Raw genomic sequence first — 19,499 nt, forward strand, 5'->3', positions numbered from 1 at the left:
AAAAGGAGCTTACTTTACTTAGCAGCTCCCTCTCGGAGGCTCTCGACTCTCTCTGATGACGCAAGGCCCCTTTCCGATTTGATGGCGTTCCCCACCGCGTCCCAGCCAATCACAAGCCAGGCCCAAGCGAGCCTCCCTGCCCATTGGGTAATAATCACGGAGTCCGGAAGTCTGCAAAAAAGAGTCTCCCGCCAGGACCTTGGCCACCCCTTTCTCCGATGCCGAGCATTGTACAGATTTGGCCCCGGCAAGATGCTGTCCAGGTCAGGCCCGGGAGAATTTTAAACCTTGAAGATCTTGTTGCTTAACCATCCTCCCCTTTACGTAGGTGAGGGAACAGAGGAGGAGCTTCTTGCCCTTCGTACTAAGGACAAAGCTAGATCTCCAAAAAAAATCCATGATGAACAAAATGGACTTTTAAATGACAGGATCTGTGGTCACATCTAACCCAATAATTCTGAAGCCACCTTCCCTCCGCCGACCCCCTCCTCCCCGCCCCCCCGCCCCCCCCGCCCCCCCCCCCCCCCCCCGTTGTCAAGCACATCCTTGGAGATGCCTTCCCTGACCCATCCTCTCCCAAGCTGGGTTAGGGCCCCTTTTTGTCCCCTCAACACTCCAGCCCATCATTACTTATTATACTGCTTTATAGCTTTTTAATTATCTTATTTACTGCAGTTGTCAACTGAAAGAAAAATGCACAATGTTGTGAATTAAGTTTTATTCTGAGATCTTAGAACTGTAGCCCAGGAGACAGGCTCTCGGATTATTCTGAGAAACTGCTCCAAAGAGGTAAGGGAGGAGTCAAGATATATATAAACTTTTTTTCTTGCTGGGAAAAACATGAAGTCAAGCATAAAAAGATTACTGCTCATCACACAGAACAGATAACTCGAGTTAATGATTTTAGTGCTTTTCCATATATGGGAAGATGGAAGAATCTAGGATCATTGACATTTTTCTCTTAAATATGTAACTTATCTAGGGGCCTGTATATCCAAATCATTGCAGAATGCTTTCTGTTTTTCCCCATCCTGAATTCCCCTCAGGGAACAGTCGGTGAGTGACTACAGTGACTAATGGCTTGATCCTTGTAGAACTGGAATAGCAGGCAACATTTTTTTCTTTACAAAGTGTAACAAACAGAAAAGCACACAAATTATAAGTACTGTTTGATGGGGGGAGGGTATAGCTTAGTGGTAGAGTGCATGCTTAGCATGCATGAGGTCCTGGGTTCAATCCCTGGTATCTCCATTTGCTACCTTGATTGTGGTGGTGGTGGTTTCACTGGTGTAAACATCTATCAAAATTCATCAAATTGCACATCTGAAATATGTGTAGTTTACTGTACAGGAATCATACCACAATAAAGGTGTTTTTAAAAAAGTAAATAAGTAAATAGGAAACGAAAGTACTGTTTGACGAATCATCACAAGATGTAACCATGTGATCACCACACAGATCAATAAATAGAACATGGCCAGCACCCCCAGGAGTTCCTTGTGCCCCTTCTAGTCACTTCCCCTCCCTGGTACTGAGAAGTAAATACTGCTCTGACTTCTAATAAGCCACTGTGTTTTGTGCTTGTCCCACTCGACCAGGATTAGGCAAACTACAGTTTGCAGGCCAAATCCTGCCCACTACCTGTTTTTGTACAACCCACAAGTTCATAGTGTATTACATTCTTAAAAAGTTTTTAAACACTGTAAAGAATAATATTCTGTAATGTGAAAATTACATAAAATTTTAAAAATTTTATTGAAAAACAATGATGCTCATTTCTTTACATATTGTCTCTGGCTGTTTTGCACTTTGATGGTGCCGTTGAGTAGTTGTGACAGAGACTGTATCATCTACAAAATATTTACTCTCTGGCCTTTGACTGGAAAAGTTTGTAAATTCCTGCACAAGACAACAAGCTCCAGGAGACTGGGGCCCAATTTCATTCACTGTTTTGTTTTTGGTTTTTTTGTCAATTTCTGGTGTATGGCATAATGTTTCAGTCATACGTATACATACATGTATTCCTTTTCATATTCTTTTTCATTATAGGTTACTAAAAGATATTGAATATAGTTGCCTGTGCTATACAGTAGAAACTTGTTGTTTATCTGTTTTCCATATAGTAGTTAGTATCTGCAAATCTCTAAATCATTCACTCTTACATCCCCAGAGCTTTGCACGGTACGTGGTACATAATGGAAGTTCATCAAGAGTTTGTCTTAATGATCCATTTGTTATCCTCGCACATGGGAGAAACAGAAGGAGATTCAGGATCAGAAACCCCAGAAAGCCCTATAGGGCTCCCTACCCAGCGGTAGTATGTCTGGTGGTTAAGAGAAAGGATTCTGGAATCAGACACACTAGGTTTGAATCTTTCTTCCTCCACTTACTAGCTATATGACATTGATAGGTTTAATCTCTCCAAGGCTTATCTTCACAATACGTAATGTGAGGGGAAAATAGTACCAACTTCTTGTAAAGATGAAAATTAGATAGCATAGATAAACAAGGGCCACAAGTTCTGAACAGGCATTTGCTACCATCATCATCAATGTTATGACCTCCGACGTGCCTCTGTAAATTAGACCTGAGGTCACTGCAGAGCCTTGGAAGGGCTTGATTCACTCCTGTCATCTCCCCTCATTTCGCCAGCCCCACTCATTCCCAACTCATATCCTCAGAGAAATCAAGCAACAGAAAATTAAGCCTCAAAGTGATGGAGTGACTTGTTCCTGGGCGCCTGTTGTACAGCCACATCTGGTACCAGGGTGTCCAGCTGCAGTCCTTTTCGCACTTGGGCCCAGATCAATAACAGTGAGTCATTTTAGGATGGTTTTAATCATTAGCCAGGACTGTGCAATGGGGCCTTTTCTGACATTGCATTTTTCATATGGGGAATTAGCAGTTTGATTGATCGCATTCCCAGACCTTAAGGCCATTTTTGAGTTGCTAATGCATTTCCAAAGAGCAGCAGTAACCTATAGCAAAGCAGGAGGCTGCCAAACCTGCGTCATTCCAAAAGGGCTGCTTGGATCCCAAACTCTGCTCTATCAGTCAGCCTCCCAACAGGAAACAGATGGTCTGTTCAAAGGGGCTGATTGAAGAGAGTTTAATGAAGGGGTTTTGTACAGAGGTGTAGCAGGATTAAAGAAATGGTGAAGCACTCCTGGGCAAGCAACAGCCAGAAGCCACTCCCCCCCAGGCCCTGAAAAAGCAAAAGGAGAGAGCTGTTTTGGAAGCAGTGAGAGCTGTAGCTGGAGGAGAGGGTGCCAGACAGCAGCTGTGGGCTTTGGGGGAGGAAGGCAGGGTGGAGAAGAGGGGAATGGATCTGGAGACAGGTAGCCAGCACAGCCAACCAAGGCCACACCAGAGATGGTTTTTTCAACAGGACCAGGCTCAGAGAATGCCTTCACCTGCCGTCTGACTCCTCTGCCACCCCTTCTGCTGGCATTTAGCCTCCCCATGGTCAGGGTCAGCGTGCCCTTCGCCTCATCCAAGGACTTCACTGAAAAATAAGGCAATTATGTACTCAGAACAGACTTGCATGTTCTCAACTGGAGATGATTTTTGCCCCACTCCCCAGAGGACATTTGGCAATGTCTGCAGACATTTTTGATTGTCATGACTTGGGCTCCTGGAACCAGGTGGGTAGAAGCTAGGGATGCTGGGGAACATCCTACAATGCACAGGACTGGTCCCAACGACAAAGAAATATCTGGCCAAAATGTGATGATGCTGAGGTGGGAAACCCTGTTTTAAACTAACTGCTCTGGCCTCTTCTCACAGGCTCAGCTCCTTCTCTGTTCCTCCCTCAGCCTCAGCTGGACCCTTCTTTGCACCCACTCATCCAGCCCCCAGCCAGGGCAGCTCCCAGCCCCCTCTCAAGTTGGCCTTGGTATTGAGACTCAGTTAGGCTGAGTCTCGATACCATCCCCAGTCCCTCGACCTCATCCTCTGGCTGCAGCACTTACAGTGCCTCACTTCCAGGCTGCAGCACATCCTTCCATACACAAGCCTAGCCCTCGACTCCCAGATCTGGTGTCTGTACCTTTCCCTGCCCCCCACTCCCTCTTCTCTCTAAGGCCATCCGACCTCCAAACCATGTTCCCATAACCCCCCTCCAGCCTCAGCTACCCTGCCAGTAATTTCTCTCTCTCTCAATGGATAATCCTTCCACTCTTTATAAACATCATGGAAGAAAGCAGACTTCTGGAGCTAGCCAAGGTCATGCGCAAAGCTATTTACACCATTTCTGCCCTTGTTTCCCTTGGAGTGCTCTCCCCACAAAACACACACTGTGATCTCCCAGATGCTGTGGATCTGGGGAGCTGCTGGGCCAGTGTCCCGCACAGGCTTCCTGGCTGAAAAACTCGGAAGGTCTGCCAAAAGTAATCGCTCCCTGTGGTCCCTGTGGAGAGGGCTCCCTAGGGGCCAGAACCTCAAAAGGGCACAGGAAGAAGCAGTAGCTAAGTGTGGGGCTCCCGGCGCCATGGAAGCCCTACCCAGGGGGCTGACCCTTCTCTCTCAGCGCCCCCTACTAGCCTTCTCCCTACATAGGGACTGTCCTTAACCCCATCCCTTAGCCCTACCAAGGCTCAGAGCGAGCAGGGGAGAAATCCAGCTGTTTAGTCCTGAGATGAAGTTGATGGAGGTCCAGACTAACCATAATGCCCAGCCACCTTTATTCCTTTCCCCCAGATAGTCCTTGAAACCCAGAAAAGCAAGCAGGGCAGTGATCCCCAGGACCCCTGGCATGAACTCCCCACCTCGCTGCCCGCCCAGTGCCTCCACATTCCAAGTCCACCACCAGTGGCAGAGCCACACTCACTGGGCAAGGGCCTGTGCCCTCCCGGCCCCAGGGATGACCAGCAGAAGCAGGAGAGCCAGGGTTGGGCCTGGGAGGGAGGGCAGGGTGACTGTGCCAGTCCACCCATCATTGCAGCCCCACCAGCTCTGTGATGGGGGGCGTCTGCACCATGAACTCCTTGTAGCGATTGAGAAACAGCCGGAAGCGAGCCAGGTAGGAGTCCTCGTTGTATGGCAGCTGCTTCTCATGAAGGAACTGGGACACCACGGGCTTCACCTGCCAGAAGATGGGCAGGAGGAGGGGCCGCTGAGCCGGGACTGTGGACAGGTCCCTCCCCATGGAGACCCTTCCTCTTCCCAGCCCCAGCTCCTGTCTGCTTTGTCCCATGATGCTCTGGGGGAGCTGAAGGGCTTGGAGAATTCCTGCCTCCCCATTTCTAGCAGGCAAGGGAAAAGGGTGGACTTCTCCCCAACATCCTCCGCCAGGACTCCAGACTGTTTGACAGTCGTCCTTAGCACAGGGCAATAAACACCATAGCTCCTTTTATCAAGCACTTATGGTGTGCCCAACATTTCAGATCCACTTCTTCATTTCATCTTCAAAGCCTGTCAGTGTAAGCACTGCCTAATCCCATTTGAAAGGTGAGGAAGCTGAGGCTCAGAGCCATTCAGTTAACTTGTCCAGAGTCGCACTGCTAGTGAAAAACCCAGGTGTCTCTGGTAGGAAACCCACACTGCTGCTTGTACCCTGGGCTGCCCTTTCTGGGAATCTCTGACCAGGCCAGGTTCTCAGAGAACCCTGGAGGAGACTCCCTTTCTGCCCTCAGAGAGTTCCTTCTTCTGAGCCCCTTCAGCCTGACCCTCACCTACCTTCAGGCACATGTGGTCAGAGAGCCTGGGGAAGAGGTGATGCTCCACGTGGCAGCTGATGAGGGAGTGGCCAAACGCCCAGTCCAGCACGGGCAGCCGGGGCAGGTTAAGCACTCCCAGGCTCATCATGTGAATCCGTCGGGGCTTCTTGTCCCGGGAGAACATGGGCAGTCCGATGTGCTGTCATAGACAACAAGGGTCACGCCAGGCAGCACTGTGCCTCTCCACCTGCCCCAGGCATCCTCACCTAGCACTGGGGGACCTGTGGGTTCTTCTGCCCTCCCTCCTCTGCCCCCGACTCCATCGGGACCTGGTAGAGACATGAGGAGGCTGAGGTTCTCAGCCCAGCTCCAAGACGACCCTGTCTGTGCTCTGCGCTGAATCTGTCCCCTCTCTGGGCCTCTCTCCCCATCCGTGCAGTGAGGGGCTTGGCTTGGGTATCCTTCAGATCCTGTGATACTTTAAAGCCCACGACTGCCCACCACAGTCTCTCACATCCCTGTTCCTTCACTTCATCCTGGAGAGACCCTTCTCTGCTCTCTTTTCAAGTCCTGCTCATGATTCCCTCTCCTGGGCATATAATTTGAAAAGATACATGCACCCTAATGTTCATAGCAGCACTATTCACAACAGTCAAGACATGGAAGCAACCTAAATGTCCATCGACAGATGACTGGATAAAGATGTGGTACACACACACACACACACACACACACACACACACACACACACACACACACACAATGGAATACTACTCAGCCATGAAAAAGAATAAAATAATGCCATTTGCCACAACATTGATGGACCTGGAGATTGTCATACCAAGTAAGCCAGAAAGAGAAAGAAAAATACCATATGATATCACTTATATGTGGAATCTTTACTAAAAAAGGACACAAGTGAACTTATTTACAAAACAGAGACAGACTCACAGACATAGAAAACAAACGTATGGTTACCAGTGGGGGAGGAGATGGAGAACGATAAATTGGGAGTTCAGGATTTGTAGATACTAACTCCTATAAATAAAATAGATAAACAACAAGGTCCTACTGTATAGCAAAGGGAACTATAATCAATACCTTGTAATGACCTATAATAAAAAATAATATGAAAAGGAATATATATATGTATAAATGAATCACTTTGCTGTACACTAGAAATTAACACATTACAAACGGACTATATCAATTAAAAAGAAATCCTGTTCATGGCTCAAGATCAAGTTTGCACATCCTTGTATATTTTTTTGTTCAGCAAGTATATATAAATGCCTCCTCTTCCAGGCACTGTCCTAGGTCTAGAGGATGTGGATGTGAACGGGAGCTTCCACTCTAGCAGGACAAACAGATGGGCCACAGATGGGATTAAGTCGTTGATGGCTATGCAGTAAGTGCTGGGATGGTCGCATGCAGGATGCTGTAAACTGGGGTCTTCACTGGTCCTATGGAAATGGCCCCAGAACTGAGCTGGCCTCCCACGAGGACCTCCCATCTCCAGCTCCTCTCAGCATGTGCACTGGGACCTCTGCCATGCACTTGTTTCACTTTCCTTGGGCTTATCACAGTGAAAACCCTGACGGTAGGAGCTGGGGTCCTATTCACTTGTGTCCCCACAGAGCTTAATCAACTGACCTGTGCAGAGAAGGTTCTTAATAAATCTCCAGTCCATGTGTGAACAGCAGCCAGTGTGGAAGAGAAGCAAACTCCTTACCTGGGACCAAAACTCTCTGTGATGACCCACAGAGAGAAGGGCAGAGGGGTGGGTGGGAGGCGAGGGGATGCTTCCTCAGGTGGCCTCTCTCCCCCCAAAACCTAGAGTCCAGCCTGCGGCCAGGCACCCTGGAGAATGGTCCCCGCGTCCCCCATCACCAAGCTCAGGGTAGAGGAGGCCTCACCTGGAAGATGTTGACGTGGAGGTAAGGGTGGGCCAGCAGGGACCTGGTGATGAACATGCAGACCAGGGCCGAGCCGGGGCTCTGGAAGCCAGACACGTTCAGGAGCAGCCAGTAGTGAGAATAAAGGCCCAGGGAAATCAGGCCCAGCGTCCGCAGGGCCGTCCTGAGCTCCACCTCTCTCAGCCGCTCTGCCAGAGGGGGCAAGAAACAGGGTGAGGCCCGGCCAGGCTCCAATCTCAACATAAGCTGGCTCCCTGGTGGCTCAATGGTGTGAACTAGGGTGCCCTAGGTGTTCAGTCCATCCACACACAGCCCTGAAAAGTAGATTTGCCCATTTTATGGATGAGAAAATGGCATTCAGCAACCTGACCAAGGCCACTCTGATAGTAAGTGGTGGCCTGGGGCTTGAACCCCAGTCTGGTGGCCCCGTGGCCCCTGCTTCTTCCACCGTATGATATTGCTCCTGTGATATTAAAAGTCATAACATGCACTAGAGTGTGAGGCATTTACAAAGCATTTTCCAGCTATGACCTCAGGATGCTTTCACACCATCCTTGAGGAGCAGGTAAGAACCTAAGGCTCAGAGAGGTTAAGTTACCTGCCTGCGGTCACCAGCCAGTAAGTGGCAGAGCCAGACTTGGCCCCAGGTCCAAGGTTCTTTCCACCCTGCCTAGTTGTCTCAGAAAGTTGCTGTCTGGTCTTAACTCAGGGCTCCTCACTTCCTCCACGAAGCCTCTGTGAAGCGAGGAGAGGAAGGAAGGATAGAGGGGGCCAGGTATCTGGGGGGCACGTCCCTGGCCTACTCACCGACAGCCACCAGCGGCGTTATGAGGGGGATCAAGAGAGGAGCGAGGAACATGTAGACGTAGCGGTTGAGGCAGGGCAGCCTCCACGTGCTGGAGTCCCCCAGGCCCAGCACGTTGGTGTAGCCATGGTGCATTTTGACGTGCCCGTACTTGGCGTACTCTGCAGTGAAGGATGTGCACACCTAGAGGAGGGAGTCAGAAAGGGCGCTGGGGTCCATATCAGGCAGAGGCGAGCAAAGAGGACCTTTGGAGCCTTGAGAACACCCTCCTTCCCCAGATCCCTGCATTTCCAGGGCCTTCCTGCCTTACACCCCCGGCTCATCAGCTTTGACCATCAACTCTCTGGTATCCATGACCACCGTGTGGCAGCCGATCAAACCAACTTCATCCACTTGGCATGGTGCTGCAAAGCATTTCGGGGCGGGAGGCCAGCCCTGCTGATTGCAGCCCGCAAGCCTGAGAGGGCTCTCAGAGGACTGGATGCACTGCAGGTGGAGCTCTTGGCATCCGACGGCAATTATTTTGTGCAAGTTTATCTGGGAAATATCTGTACCTTCCTAACACTGCTTTGTATTCTGACCCCATAGCAGTGAGGGGAGGGGGACAGGAGCGGTCTGGGGGCGAAGGGAGGCCATCTCCTGAAATGTCCACAAGGGTGGCAGTCAGATTGAGGGTGCCCTGGTGGGGGGCTGAGAGTGACCATTTTCCCAGGGATGACTCTTCTCTGACGTGACCCCACGTGGGATTCTCTGGAGCTGGGAGTGAGCAGCAGTAGCTTTCTGACTCCAAGAAGAGCAGTCATTCTGAATGCAAAAGAGGTGCTAAGGTGTTTCTTATACAGATGTATGCAAATGAACATGCAGATATCAGCCTCTTCCCATGTTTTATCCATGCCAGATTTTGCTAATTTTATTGAAGACGCTGCCTGCCTATTTCCAGGAGAACATGAAGGGTTTCCCAATGCCAGTCACCGTGAGCCCCAGAAAGACAGCAGAACACATGCGGTTGAGCGCTTATCATTCCGCACTTCACACGCGTGACTTTGTTAATATTCCAAGCCGAGGGAGTCAGTGATGTTATTATTCACAGTTGACAGAAGCAGAAACTGAGACAGAGGCCATGTGACCACCCCAGGGCACTCAGCTAAGTCGGTGGCAGAGGTGGGACTGGAACCCAGGTTCCATCCAAGATAAGCCATGAGACCCCTAGGGTGAGCCACCTGCTACAACAGAGCACGAACCCGGCTCGGGGCCCAGGCAGCAGAAGCAAAACCAGGAGAAGACAGATAAGGAACGACATTGTCTTCATACCATCTGCAAAGACTTTCTCGCTTGGAATGAAATGAAACTGAAACGTAGCCAGAAGCCCTGTCCATAGGGCGCTGGGGAGCACGTCACAACGGCAGTCCTACCACAGACACGGAAAATGTGTCAAACCAGTACTGTGCGGGCCCCTCTGAAGGGGGGTGGGGGCATGAAAGGAAAGGCTGGTTCAGTGACTGCGTGGCTTTGGAGTCCACAAAATCAGGAGGCGCTTTGCTCTCAGATGACGTAAAACCGGGGAGGGATGGGCTTGTTCTCTGTTTCTGAAACCTCGCAGACGGATGGAACCTGTGGGAGGCTGCAGAGGCCGGGCAGGTAAACTGTCAAAGTGATGTCTCTTCCAGGCCCAATGATCTCGAAGAATTTGCTGCTTAAGAGGGTCAGGCAGTTAGGTTGGTTCAACACAGGGGCTGCAGCCGGGGTCTGCTGGGAGGCCCGCCTGCTTCTGCCCAAGGCCTAGAAGTGTGTGTTTTGAACCTCGTGGTTCTGTAACTGGAAGAAGCAACTGTTTTTAACTGCTCCTTCCATGCATTTCTGCTCCAAGGACCCACCCTATCTGCACAGCGTCCTTCTTCAAGAAACATCAGCTGAACGCAGCCATCTGCTTAGGGTTAAAGTTGCCCTTCCTTCTGTCCCAAGCTATGCATCCCCTCTCAGAGCAGCAGCTGACCACACTTTGAGTAGCAAAGAAAGAAATGACCAGGGGCCTGAACCTGGCCAAGATTGTTAGGAACTCAACCCTTGGGGACCTGGTGGGGCTCTCTGCCACGTGCCCAGTTGAGGATGGGGCAGGGACAGGGTGGAGGCGACAAGCCACCTGTGTGGTATGTAACACATGGTTTGTGACTCAGAACATGCTTCCCAAATCTGCATGCGATTTGACTTTTTATATGAATAACAACAGATCTGAGGCTGTTTCTGTAACACTGGACCTCTCCCTCCCATCTAGATGCCTTTTCCAGAGCGGGAGGGAAAGCGGTGGGCTTGGGAGAAGGGGCGACTGGACACTAATTGTGGCCTGGCTCATGGGATCCCACCACCCAGAGGGCAGGGGGATGTGGCCACGCGCTGCGGGGGCAGTCCTGCTGTGAAGGATTATTTACAGGTCTCACCCAAGAGGATCTCACATCCAGACCCAGAGAAAGTTCCAGAAGCTTCTTGATATCACCACCTTCTGTGCCCTTCAGGGAAACTTAAGAGTCCCCATCCCTTAGCTGCACTCAGGTTTTGCAAACAGGCAGAGCGTGTGCGGGCAGATGTCTGCAGTTCCTCTTGACATCTTATTTCTGCTAAAATCGGGGGCCCCGGCTCTCATTTGTTCATTCATCCCTTCATTCAGTTGTCTGTTCACGTAAGCATCCTCAGACCTCCACCAGCTGCCACAGGTAGTTATCCCAGCTGGTAACTTATTTTTTGAACAGGTGATACGTTTACATAATTCAAATAGCTCACAGTGACGAGTCTTCTTCCTACCTCACCCCCGGCTGCCCTATTTTCCTCTTGGGAGGTGAGGGAGGTCCTCAATCTCTTACATGTTCCCTAGTATTTTCCCCTTTCAGTTTATTTATTATGAGATTATGACACGCCATTGGGATTTACACAGGTGACCTGACTGGATTGGAAGGGGAGGGGCAGGACAACGCAGGTGATGGGTGGGAGGCTGCAGGTGAGGGATGTGGCGAGAGGTGAGGACAGGAAGGGCAGAGATGGGGGTGGGATCGAGGCCAGGGGCACAATGGGACCACTCCGGAGAGGGCAACAGGAGAAGAGGGCTTCAGGCGTGGAGAGGAGGAGAAAGAGGGACTGTGGCTCATCCCAGCTCCCATTCCTCTCTCCAAACCCTCTCCCACTGACCCCAGGGCTGAGCAGCCCCTTCACAATGGGCTCCAGAGTCAGCAGGAGGGGTCCCTGAGGCTCCACAGTCCTCAGCGTTGGGTTTGTCAGATAAAGTATAGGACACCCAGATAAATTAGTTTTGGACAAAATAACCAGTCCTTGTTTGTAGACCTATATCCCAAATATTGCCTGCATTCATTTATCTGAAGTTCAGACTTCACTGTGCATCCTGTATTTTTATTGGCTGCATCTGACAGCCCTACTCAGTGAGCACACAATTCTCCAAGGGCACGCGGGTTCTTCCGCAGGCTCCATGGGATGTGGCAATGTGTTAGCACCTTTAGGTAAGAGAGGGGCCGTGGTGAAGGAGGAGCCCGAGCCCCTCGTTAGGCTGGATGTAGTGGGCGCTGATCCTACATCTACAAAATTCTCTCCCCTTTCAGCCGTTGTCCTGGGAAACTCCCAGCTCCTCTGCTTGGCACACGGGCCTCCTCGTCCAATTTGCTCCAGAGTCCCTGTTAGATTCTAGCAACCCCAGATTTCTGTGGGTCTCTCAAGAACCATGCTGTTTCCCATATCCACGCCTTTGTCTGTATGTCTGCTCAGCCTGAACCCACCTTCCGGCTTCTGGGCCTGGCCAGCGTCTCCTCCAGACACTGTCGCCAGGGGTTCTCAGCATTGGCACTATTGACATTTGGGGCGGTGTCATCCTATGTTCTGGAGGGCTGTCCTGTACATTGTAGGATGTTTACCAGCGTTCCTGGCCTCTATCCCTTAGCACATGTGCACACAGACACTGACACAGCCCAGTTGTGACAGCCACAAACGTCTGCAGACATTACCCGTGTCCCCGTCACGTGCTCTCCTCTCTGTGCTCTCACAGCCTTCACATCACCTGGTTGATGCTGCTGCCACATTCTGCCTGCCCTGGTCCTGTGCTGCGAACCAGCTGTGCAGCCTGGGGCAAGTGACTTAACCTCCCCAACCAGTGTTTCCTCATCTACAGAGTAAAGGTGATATTTAATAGGGAGGCGTGACTATTAAATGAGATAATTTAGGTAAAGTACACACTAAGCACCCAATAAGGGTCAGCCGGTGTAATTAGGAGGTTTGTTATTTTCATGTCATATGTGTGTGTCTGTTTCCCCACTGAGCCCTTGGGGAACTGAAAGAGGGTCTGGTTCACTGTGTGTCCCCAGCACCTGGCAGAGGGCTCGCCTGGGAGCAGAGGCTCGGTGATGTTGAGTGTACTGCTCAGCCATCCAGTCATCGCCCACGCAGCGCCTCGACCCACACTGTCTCAGCCCCCGAAGCTCCCCATCAAACCAAGCCTCCCTCCAAGTCTCCTCTCCCAGCTGGGCAGCCACTGCGCGCCTCCAAGCAACCCTACCCTTTTCTCTCCAAGCCCCTCCCCGTGGGCCACTTATCAGACTCAGTGCTGCCACCTACAGACCAGCACCTGATACTGCCCCAGGGCCCCCCGCCTCTAGGGGGCGATGTAACACACCCGGAGCCAGGCTTCTAGAGACCCACAAGAGTGGGACTCGCCATGAGACCCCTTAAAAGTACATTTTATAAATCTGCACATGTGATAAAATTGCACACACACAGACACACACACACACAACACGTGCACACACCAATGTCAATGGATAACTATTGGAAGAAATGGGGTGAAGGGTCCACTGGACCTCTCTGTTCTATTTTTGCAATGTCCTGTGAATTTATATTATTATATAATTATTTCAAAAATTAAAAAACTTTTTTACAAAAGTATATTTTGTACTGCGGATAAAAATCATAGTGGAGCAACACTCAGATTACCGCCCCTCGAGGTTCGTGTGGGGACTAGCAGAAAGAAGATCAGAAACAGCCCTGAGGATAATAGTAGCCACACTGAATTCGTGGGAAGAGAACGTTCCAGAATTATGGTCAGGCTGGGGGTTCTGAGCTCTGTTTCCACCACCACCACATGGGACTGGATGAAGGTTCCCCTGGGCGTCACCCCTCCCCCAGAGCACAGCCAGCCTCTGCTCTCTTTGGACCAGCTGTGACTCCACCCCCGTAGCACAAAGCTGACTTTAGAAAGAGGGTTTGAAGTTGAGACACAACAGAGCTTAGCAACTGGCACGGCCTGTTCCCTCCCACTCAGGGGAACATCTTGATTGTGAGTGACTTGTGGGGGAGTTCCTAAAGCCCTCTTGACTGCAGGAGTTAACACTCCCCAAGCTTCAGGACATAAACTGTAAACCATGGTGGCTCTGCCTGCCCCAGCCTGTCCCCCACATTCCTATGGCCCTTCACTGGCAGTCCCCAGGAATATACCCATGACATAGGCCAGCACAGGGAGGGACAGACCAGGGTAATGAGTGGGCAGGGTAGAAGGTCAGAGGTACGCTACTTGGGGGAATGGAACATTCTAGCGTAGACTGGAAATGGGTCTTTAGAGGGAAGTTCACCGTGGAATGGGAGGGGTGTATGACTTTGGATACCTTAGCAGAGAAACAACAATAACCTGGATGTCAGCCACCCCCTCCATCCTGCTCGCCCCTCTGCTCAGATCCAATGGGTCAGAGAGAGTGAGGTCCTGTCTCACCCCCAGCTCTTGCCAGTGACCTTGAGGATAAATCCAGCAAAAGCTGGGTGTCCCAGGAAAGCCAGTGACACTCAGCAGACCCCTGAGGTTGCAACTAGAGGATGAGATTCTTCTCTAGTGATGGTGCTACCTGAGGGTCATGGTTGGGGGAGAGGAGGACTAACAAGAGACAACAGGACTGGGCACAGGGGGAGGGTCAGGGATCCAGGAGTCGCAGGTCATCCACTGAGCTCCTGAGATCCTGGGCAGCGAAAACTGGTACTTTGTGTGATGCAGAGGACAGATGGTCATCCGGGGCCTCGGCAAACAGCCCCCTCACCACACACACACACACACAGCTCCATCAAGCTTTGCATAACTTGGTCGACCTTTCAGTTTAAAAATAAACAATACTAACAAATAACAACAAAAACTACCAACCCTTCCCCTGCAGCTGAGTTCCCTCCGGGGAAAGAACCAGGGAAGCTCACCCCGGCAAGCATGAGAGTCAGGCCCGGACCCTGAGTTAAGATCTACGACGTCTCGTTCAAAACTCACGCTGGCTTCCTGAGAGAGGCTGTGTTACTACTCTCATGTACTAGATGGGAAACTAACCCTTAGATGCGGAATGAAGTAACTTGCCCAAGGTCAGGCAGCCAGTGTGTCCAAAGACTGTGCCCCCGACACTGTCCCCTGCCCAGCCGATGGGACCAAGGACTCCACTCGCCCCACTGATACCAGTGGGCTGAAGAGACGGAGCCACCCTCTCCTTCACACTGGGAACTGAGTCTTCCCTGGAGTGGAGCCAGAGTCGTGCCCTGGGGGACAGAAAAGCAGAGGCCTTCCACTCAGGTTAGCCTGCTGACAGACCATGTGTGACCTGCCCTGCGGTGGACTGCGGTATACCAGCCAGTGTCACTATGCGGAGGTGGGAGCCAAGCCTCCCCCTCTAGGTTATGACCCTCCATCAGCCAGCTTTTCCCTGGACCTTGTCCCCCTACGTCACCTGCAGGGTCACTGTCAACAAATATTGAGCTCAGCCTTGTGCCAGGAGCTAAAGAGGTAAAGAGGCAAAGACGAGGCCACTTCCCCGGGGTTCATGAGGACAAGACAATGCACAGCCACCAGGCCACCTGGGCCCCTCAGGGTGGGTGGGTCATGCTCTGTGGCTCTATGGGGGCTCTCTAGCTGAAGGGGGGCACCTGGGGAGACTTCTCAGTGGGAAGCTCAGCCCCAGAAGAGATCCTGTGTTCCCCAGGAGTCTAGGCCCAGAGTATCAGATCCAGCTGGGGAACTTGGTAAATACAGTGGCCGGGGCCTTCTCCTCCAACAAGCCTGAGCCTCCAGCCATTCAGCTGCACACGGAAGTTCGAGAACCACTGGGCCATCTCTGCACTGTGGGATCCCCCGAAGTCAGATCATCCAGAACCCACAATGCCTCTTCATTCTCAGCTGCCCCCCAGGCTCCTGGCACTCAGCACAGCTTTGACAAATCTAGACAGAGCTCACTCTCCTCTCTCCCACGTGACTGCACAACATTGCCCAGTTTCTCCCCTGCCCGGAATGACAAACCTGGGGGGGCATCTGACTCTGACTCCTGGGTTCGGGCTGTGCCTTAGCATTTAGCTGGAACAGCGCCCAGGGTCCCTGGGAAGGAGGGCTTCTGGAAATGGGCCCTGAGGATTAGGAACTTGTTGGTTCCTCTTGTCCTTAGCACTTTAGAAACATGTGCGGGTGGGAGAGGTGGGCATGAGATGGCCAACAGGAGCTCTTGTGGGTGCTGGGGAGTTGAGAGTGTGCTGGATAAGAAGTGGTTCCTCTCTCCCAACTGATGTGGTATAATTTTATCAAATGTGTGTGTGTGTGTGTGTGTGTGTGTAGTTAAGTAAAGTTTTATAAAGTTATATAAATTTATTAAAAATTAATAATTGAGTTCATCGATCATGGTAACCAGTCCCCAGTAGCAAAGGGCTGTTTCTGGTACCAGCTTTCATATTTGTTCATAAGGGATATGGGTGGCCATGGGAGGGGCTGCTTGGAAGGGAGGAAGGGAGGACTCAGAGGAACTGAGAGGCCTGAGGCCAGTCCAGAGAGAAACACGACCTGGCCAGAAACCTCTGCCTTCCTGACAGAACAATGAGGTTGCCCACGCAGTACCAGCAGCTGCTCCTACCCCGTCCAGCCCCAGGCTCACCTCCACGAAGAAGAGCGCCCAGATCTTGCTCCAGCGTTTGGACTCGGTGAGGGCACCATGAGTGGCCAGGTGGCTGCCCTTGACAGTGAGCGTGTAGTGGCACACACCCAGGATGGTGATGCCCAGGGCAAAGACCGGAAGATTGTCTGAGCGCAGGCACAGGAACCCTGGTGGAGAAGGGTGAGTTGGGATTGGGGGTGGGGCGGGCGGTAAGGGCAGGGTCTTTTTTTGGCTCAGGGCCCAAACACCCCAGCCTCCATCCCTGGGAGCCCAGCCAATGTGGGCCCAGCCCTGCAAGCCGCCATAGAGAACAGCGGCGAGGCAGGTCCCACGATGGCCTGAGGGGGATGGGTTGCCTCTCTCTACAGTATTGGGGACAAAACAGAGCCCCACTGACTCACCAAGGAGATGCTGGGAGTCTTGATTCTGCACCCCAGCCAGAGGAGGGATGGGGCCAGAGCATAGGGGGTGGTCCAGACCAGGGGAGGTCCAGGGAAAACTCTCATCCTCCCTCTCACTCCCCTCGTCCTGTACTTCGTGTTCCCGCGGATCATCCTCCCCCTCCCCAAGCCACCTCGTCCCTCCTGGACTCTCCCTGACTCCTCTCAATTTTCTCCTTCACCGCCATTCATGCCATCAGGGCTTCTCTGGGTACACAAGGCAGGACACCCCAACCAGACTTTCGGGGTTGGAGTGTGACCCTCTGCCCTAGAGTCCCAGGCATGTGCCGTCTACCCCACCCTGCCGCCTCCCAGCCCTGTCCGTCACCCTCCCCCGCACCCACCGTCCCACCGTCTCTCACCCCAGCCCGGGCCCCTTATCGTCCTGTCCCTGTGTCCCCGTGTCCCTCACCGGGCGGCAAGGCAAGGAGGCTGAGCGCGAGGATGGCGCAGTCCACGCCATGGCGCTCCCACCACGAGCTCGCCCTCACCACGTCCTGGACCCTCGCCTCCAGTTCGCCCAGCAGCGCCTCGGCGCCGCCGCTCCCCCGGGGCGCTCCGGCCGCGGGCTCCATGGGCTCCAGGCGCCGGGCCGGGCGCGGGCGGAGGACGGGGAAGACCGGCAGCGTGTGCGACGCCGGGAGAGGCGCGCAGCGCGAGCGGGGGCGGGCCGGGGCGGAGTCACGCGCGCCGTGGGGACACCCACCCCTGGTGTCACGGTGCGCGCTGGGCACCTGAGCTCCTCCTGCTGCGCGCGGCGGGACCCGGCCCGGCCTCGGGCCACCTCCTGGCAGGAGGGACCAGAGCCGCCGCAGGAGGAGCGCGCAGACGCGCGGGGGTGGGGAAGCCAGCAGCAGCGAGCGGGCAGCCGGCGGGGGCGGGGAGGGGGCGCTGAGACCCCAGGGGAGACCCCGGAGGGCCTTCCCTAACCGCCTGGCCTCAAATAACTCCCTCGCGTTTTCCCTGGCCCAGCACCGTCCTTGGGTGTGTGGCACCGTTTTTCTCCCACAGACTGAGTATTTTTCTTAGTAGCTCTTAGCAGCCGCTCCCAGACTTAAGGACATTTGGTCCCTGTCTGTCTCTGCCAACAGACTAGGCGCTGATGCTGGCTGGCCTCACCTTGCCGCTTTTTCTTGGGCTGTGTCTTCAGTACCTAAAACGGTGTGTGGCGCAGAAATGTTTTTGAATTCATGGGCACTCATGCTACCCAGACCAACAGGGGAGCGGGGGTCCCCTCCAAGTCCAGCTTTAGCAGTGTTGACCTGTGGAGAGTGGGCTCTCCAGCCTAGTGGGTGAAAAGGCATAATTATAGAGAAAACACACTAAGAGGTCACCGTTCCCGGTGGACACCCTCTGCAGTGCCACTCACTCAGGGGTGCCTGCCTAGCTCTGAAGGCCCCACAAACAGCACCCAAGACTTGGGAGCAGCACCTGGCCTAGTCCCTTCTCAGCCCAGGGCCTGACCCAGCGCTGCTGGAGGGTGGCCTTGGCCCTGGGAGCACAAGCCACTGCGTTCAACAAACTCCCTTCTCAGTTTCTGAGGGTCCTTTCCCCTTTTTCTTTTTTGTTTAACTTTCCCCCTGGTTTCCCACTGAAGTGCCTTTGAAAATGAGGTCAGGATGTGGGGGAGGTGCGGAGGCATAATTTGAGAGTTTGGGATTAGCACATACAAACTACTATACACAGAATAAACAACAAGGTTCTACTGTATAGCACGGGGAACTATATTCAATAACTTGTAATAACCTATAATGAAAAAGAATATAAAAAAGAATGTATGTATGTATAACTGAATCACTATGCTGTACAGAAATTAACACAATTTTGTAAATCAGCTAAACTTTCCGTTTTTTTTTTTAAAGTGAGCTCTGGGATGGTGCGGGCAGCAGTACTGGCAGCAGGAGACCTTTGGAAAAGAGGAATGGCAGAGGGAGAGCCGGAGGAGCAAAAACCTGTGAGGAAGGGGCAGGAACACTTAGGACTGATTCCTCTGTCTTCCTCGGCTTTTCTCTTCATTTCTTATGAGTTTATCTCTCCACTGTTTCAGAAAAAGGCAAGGTTTCTTTATCAGGTCGGTATTCTGAAGGGCTTACAATTTAATAGACCAATTCTCACCCCCGCCGATACACACACACACACACACACACACACACACACACACACACACGCCTGGCTCCTTAGAGTTTACTGTTGACTTCCACATACTCATCAGGTCTTGTCTAGTCCCTACAACTCACAACAACTTGCAAGGATGACACCATCCCCATTTAATTGATGGAGGCCCAGAGAGATGAACTGATCTGCCCACACCCACCCCACAGTGCCAAAATGGCAGAAGTAGAACTCTAATCCAGGACGTCTCCTCTAAATCCAATTATCTTTTGTTTTTATCAGAGATTCCCAAGACAGAGAAGGGGGAGTTGCACTTCCCCCTCCCTATCCCACCTTCAAGTTCCTCCCTCTCCAATATACTAGCATTTTCAGGAAGGGGATATCTACAATTTTTAAAAGCATATTCGATATTAATATGCAACATTACAATTTGATAAAGGCAGAATCCCACTGGTTTTATTATATAGACTAGGGAACTTCCTGGTACCAAGAAGCCCCTCTCCAGGCTTTGGTAACCTGCTGGACATCTAAGTGATGCTGTAAGGAGATGTGCTATGTCAAACAGGAGCAGAGGCAGACGTATTAGAGGAGCTTGGAAGAGCCAAGAATCCCCGTGGGATGGGGCTGACTGGTAGCCTCCT

At 52.1% G+C, this 19,499-nt stretch overlaps 1 protein-coding gene across 2 annotated transcripts; it reads right to left on the reverse strand.

Annotated features, from left to right (window-relative positions):
- Nucleotides 1-3,095: 3,095 nt before the first annotated feature.
- FADS6 (fatty acid desaturase 6) lies at nucleotides 3,096-17,417 on the reverse strand. Of its 2 annotated transcripts, XR_006723290.2 has the most exons (7): nucleotides 17,159-17,417; nucleotides 16,307-16,473; nucleotides 8,381-8,561; nucleotides 7,574-7,761; nucleotides 5,677-5,856; nucleotides 4,829-5,083; nucleotides 3,096-3,505 (listed from the first exon to the last, which is right to left on the reverse strand). XR_006723290.2 is itself a non-coding variant. In XM_010950802.3 (6 exons), the coding sequence occupies exons 1-6, from the start codon at nucleotides 17,319-17,321 to the stop codon at nucleotides 4,934-4,936; spliced, it is 1,029 nt and encodes a 342-aa protein (XP_010949104.2). In that variant the 5' UTR covers nucleotides 17,322-17,417; the 3' UTR covers nucleotides 3,096-4,933. The 2 variants fall into 2 exon arrangements, 1 of the variants encoding a protein (XP_010949104.2); XM_010950802.3 differs by having other exon boundaries at nucleotides 3,096-5,083.
- Between the last annotated feature and the right edge of the window lie 2,082 nt (nucleotides 17,418-19,499).

The sequence above is a fragment of the Camelus bactrianus genome, chromosome 16 (assembly GCF_048773025.1).
Source record: "Camelus bactrianus isolate YW-2024 breed Bactrian camel chromosome 16, ASM4877302v1, whole genome shotgun sequence".
Taxonomy (NCBI): Eukaryota; Metazoa; Chordata; class Mammalia; order Artiodactyla; family Camelidae; genus Camelus; species Camelus bactrianus.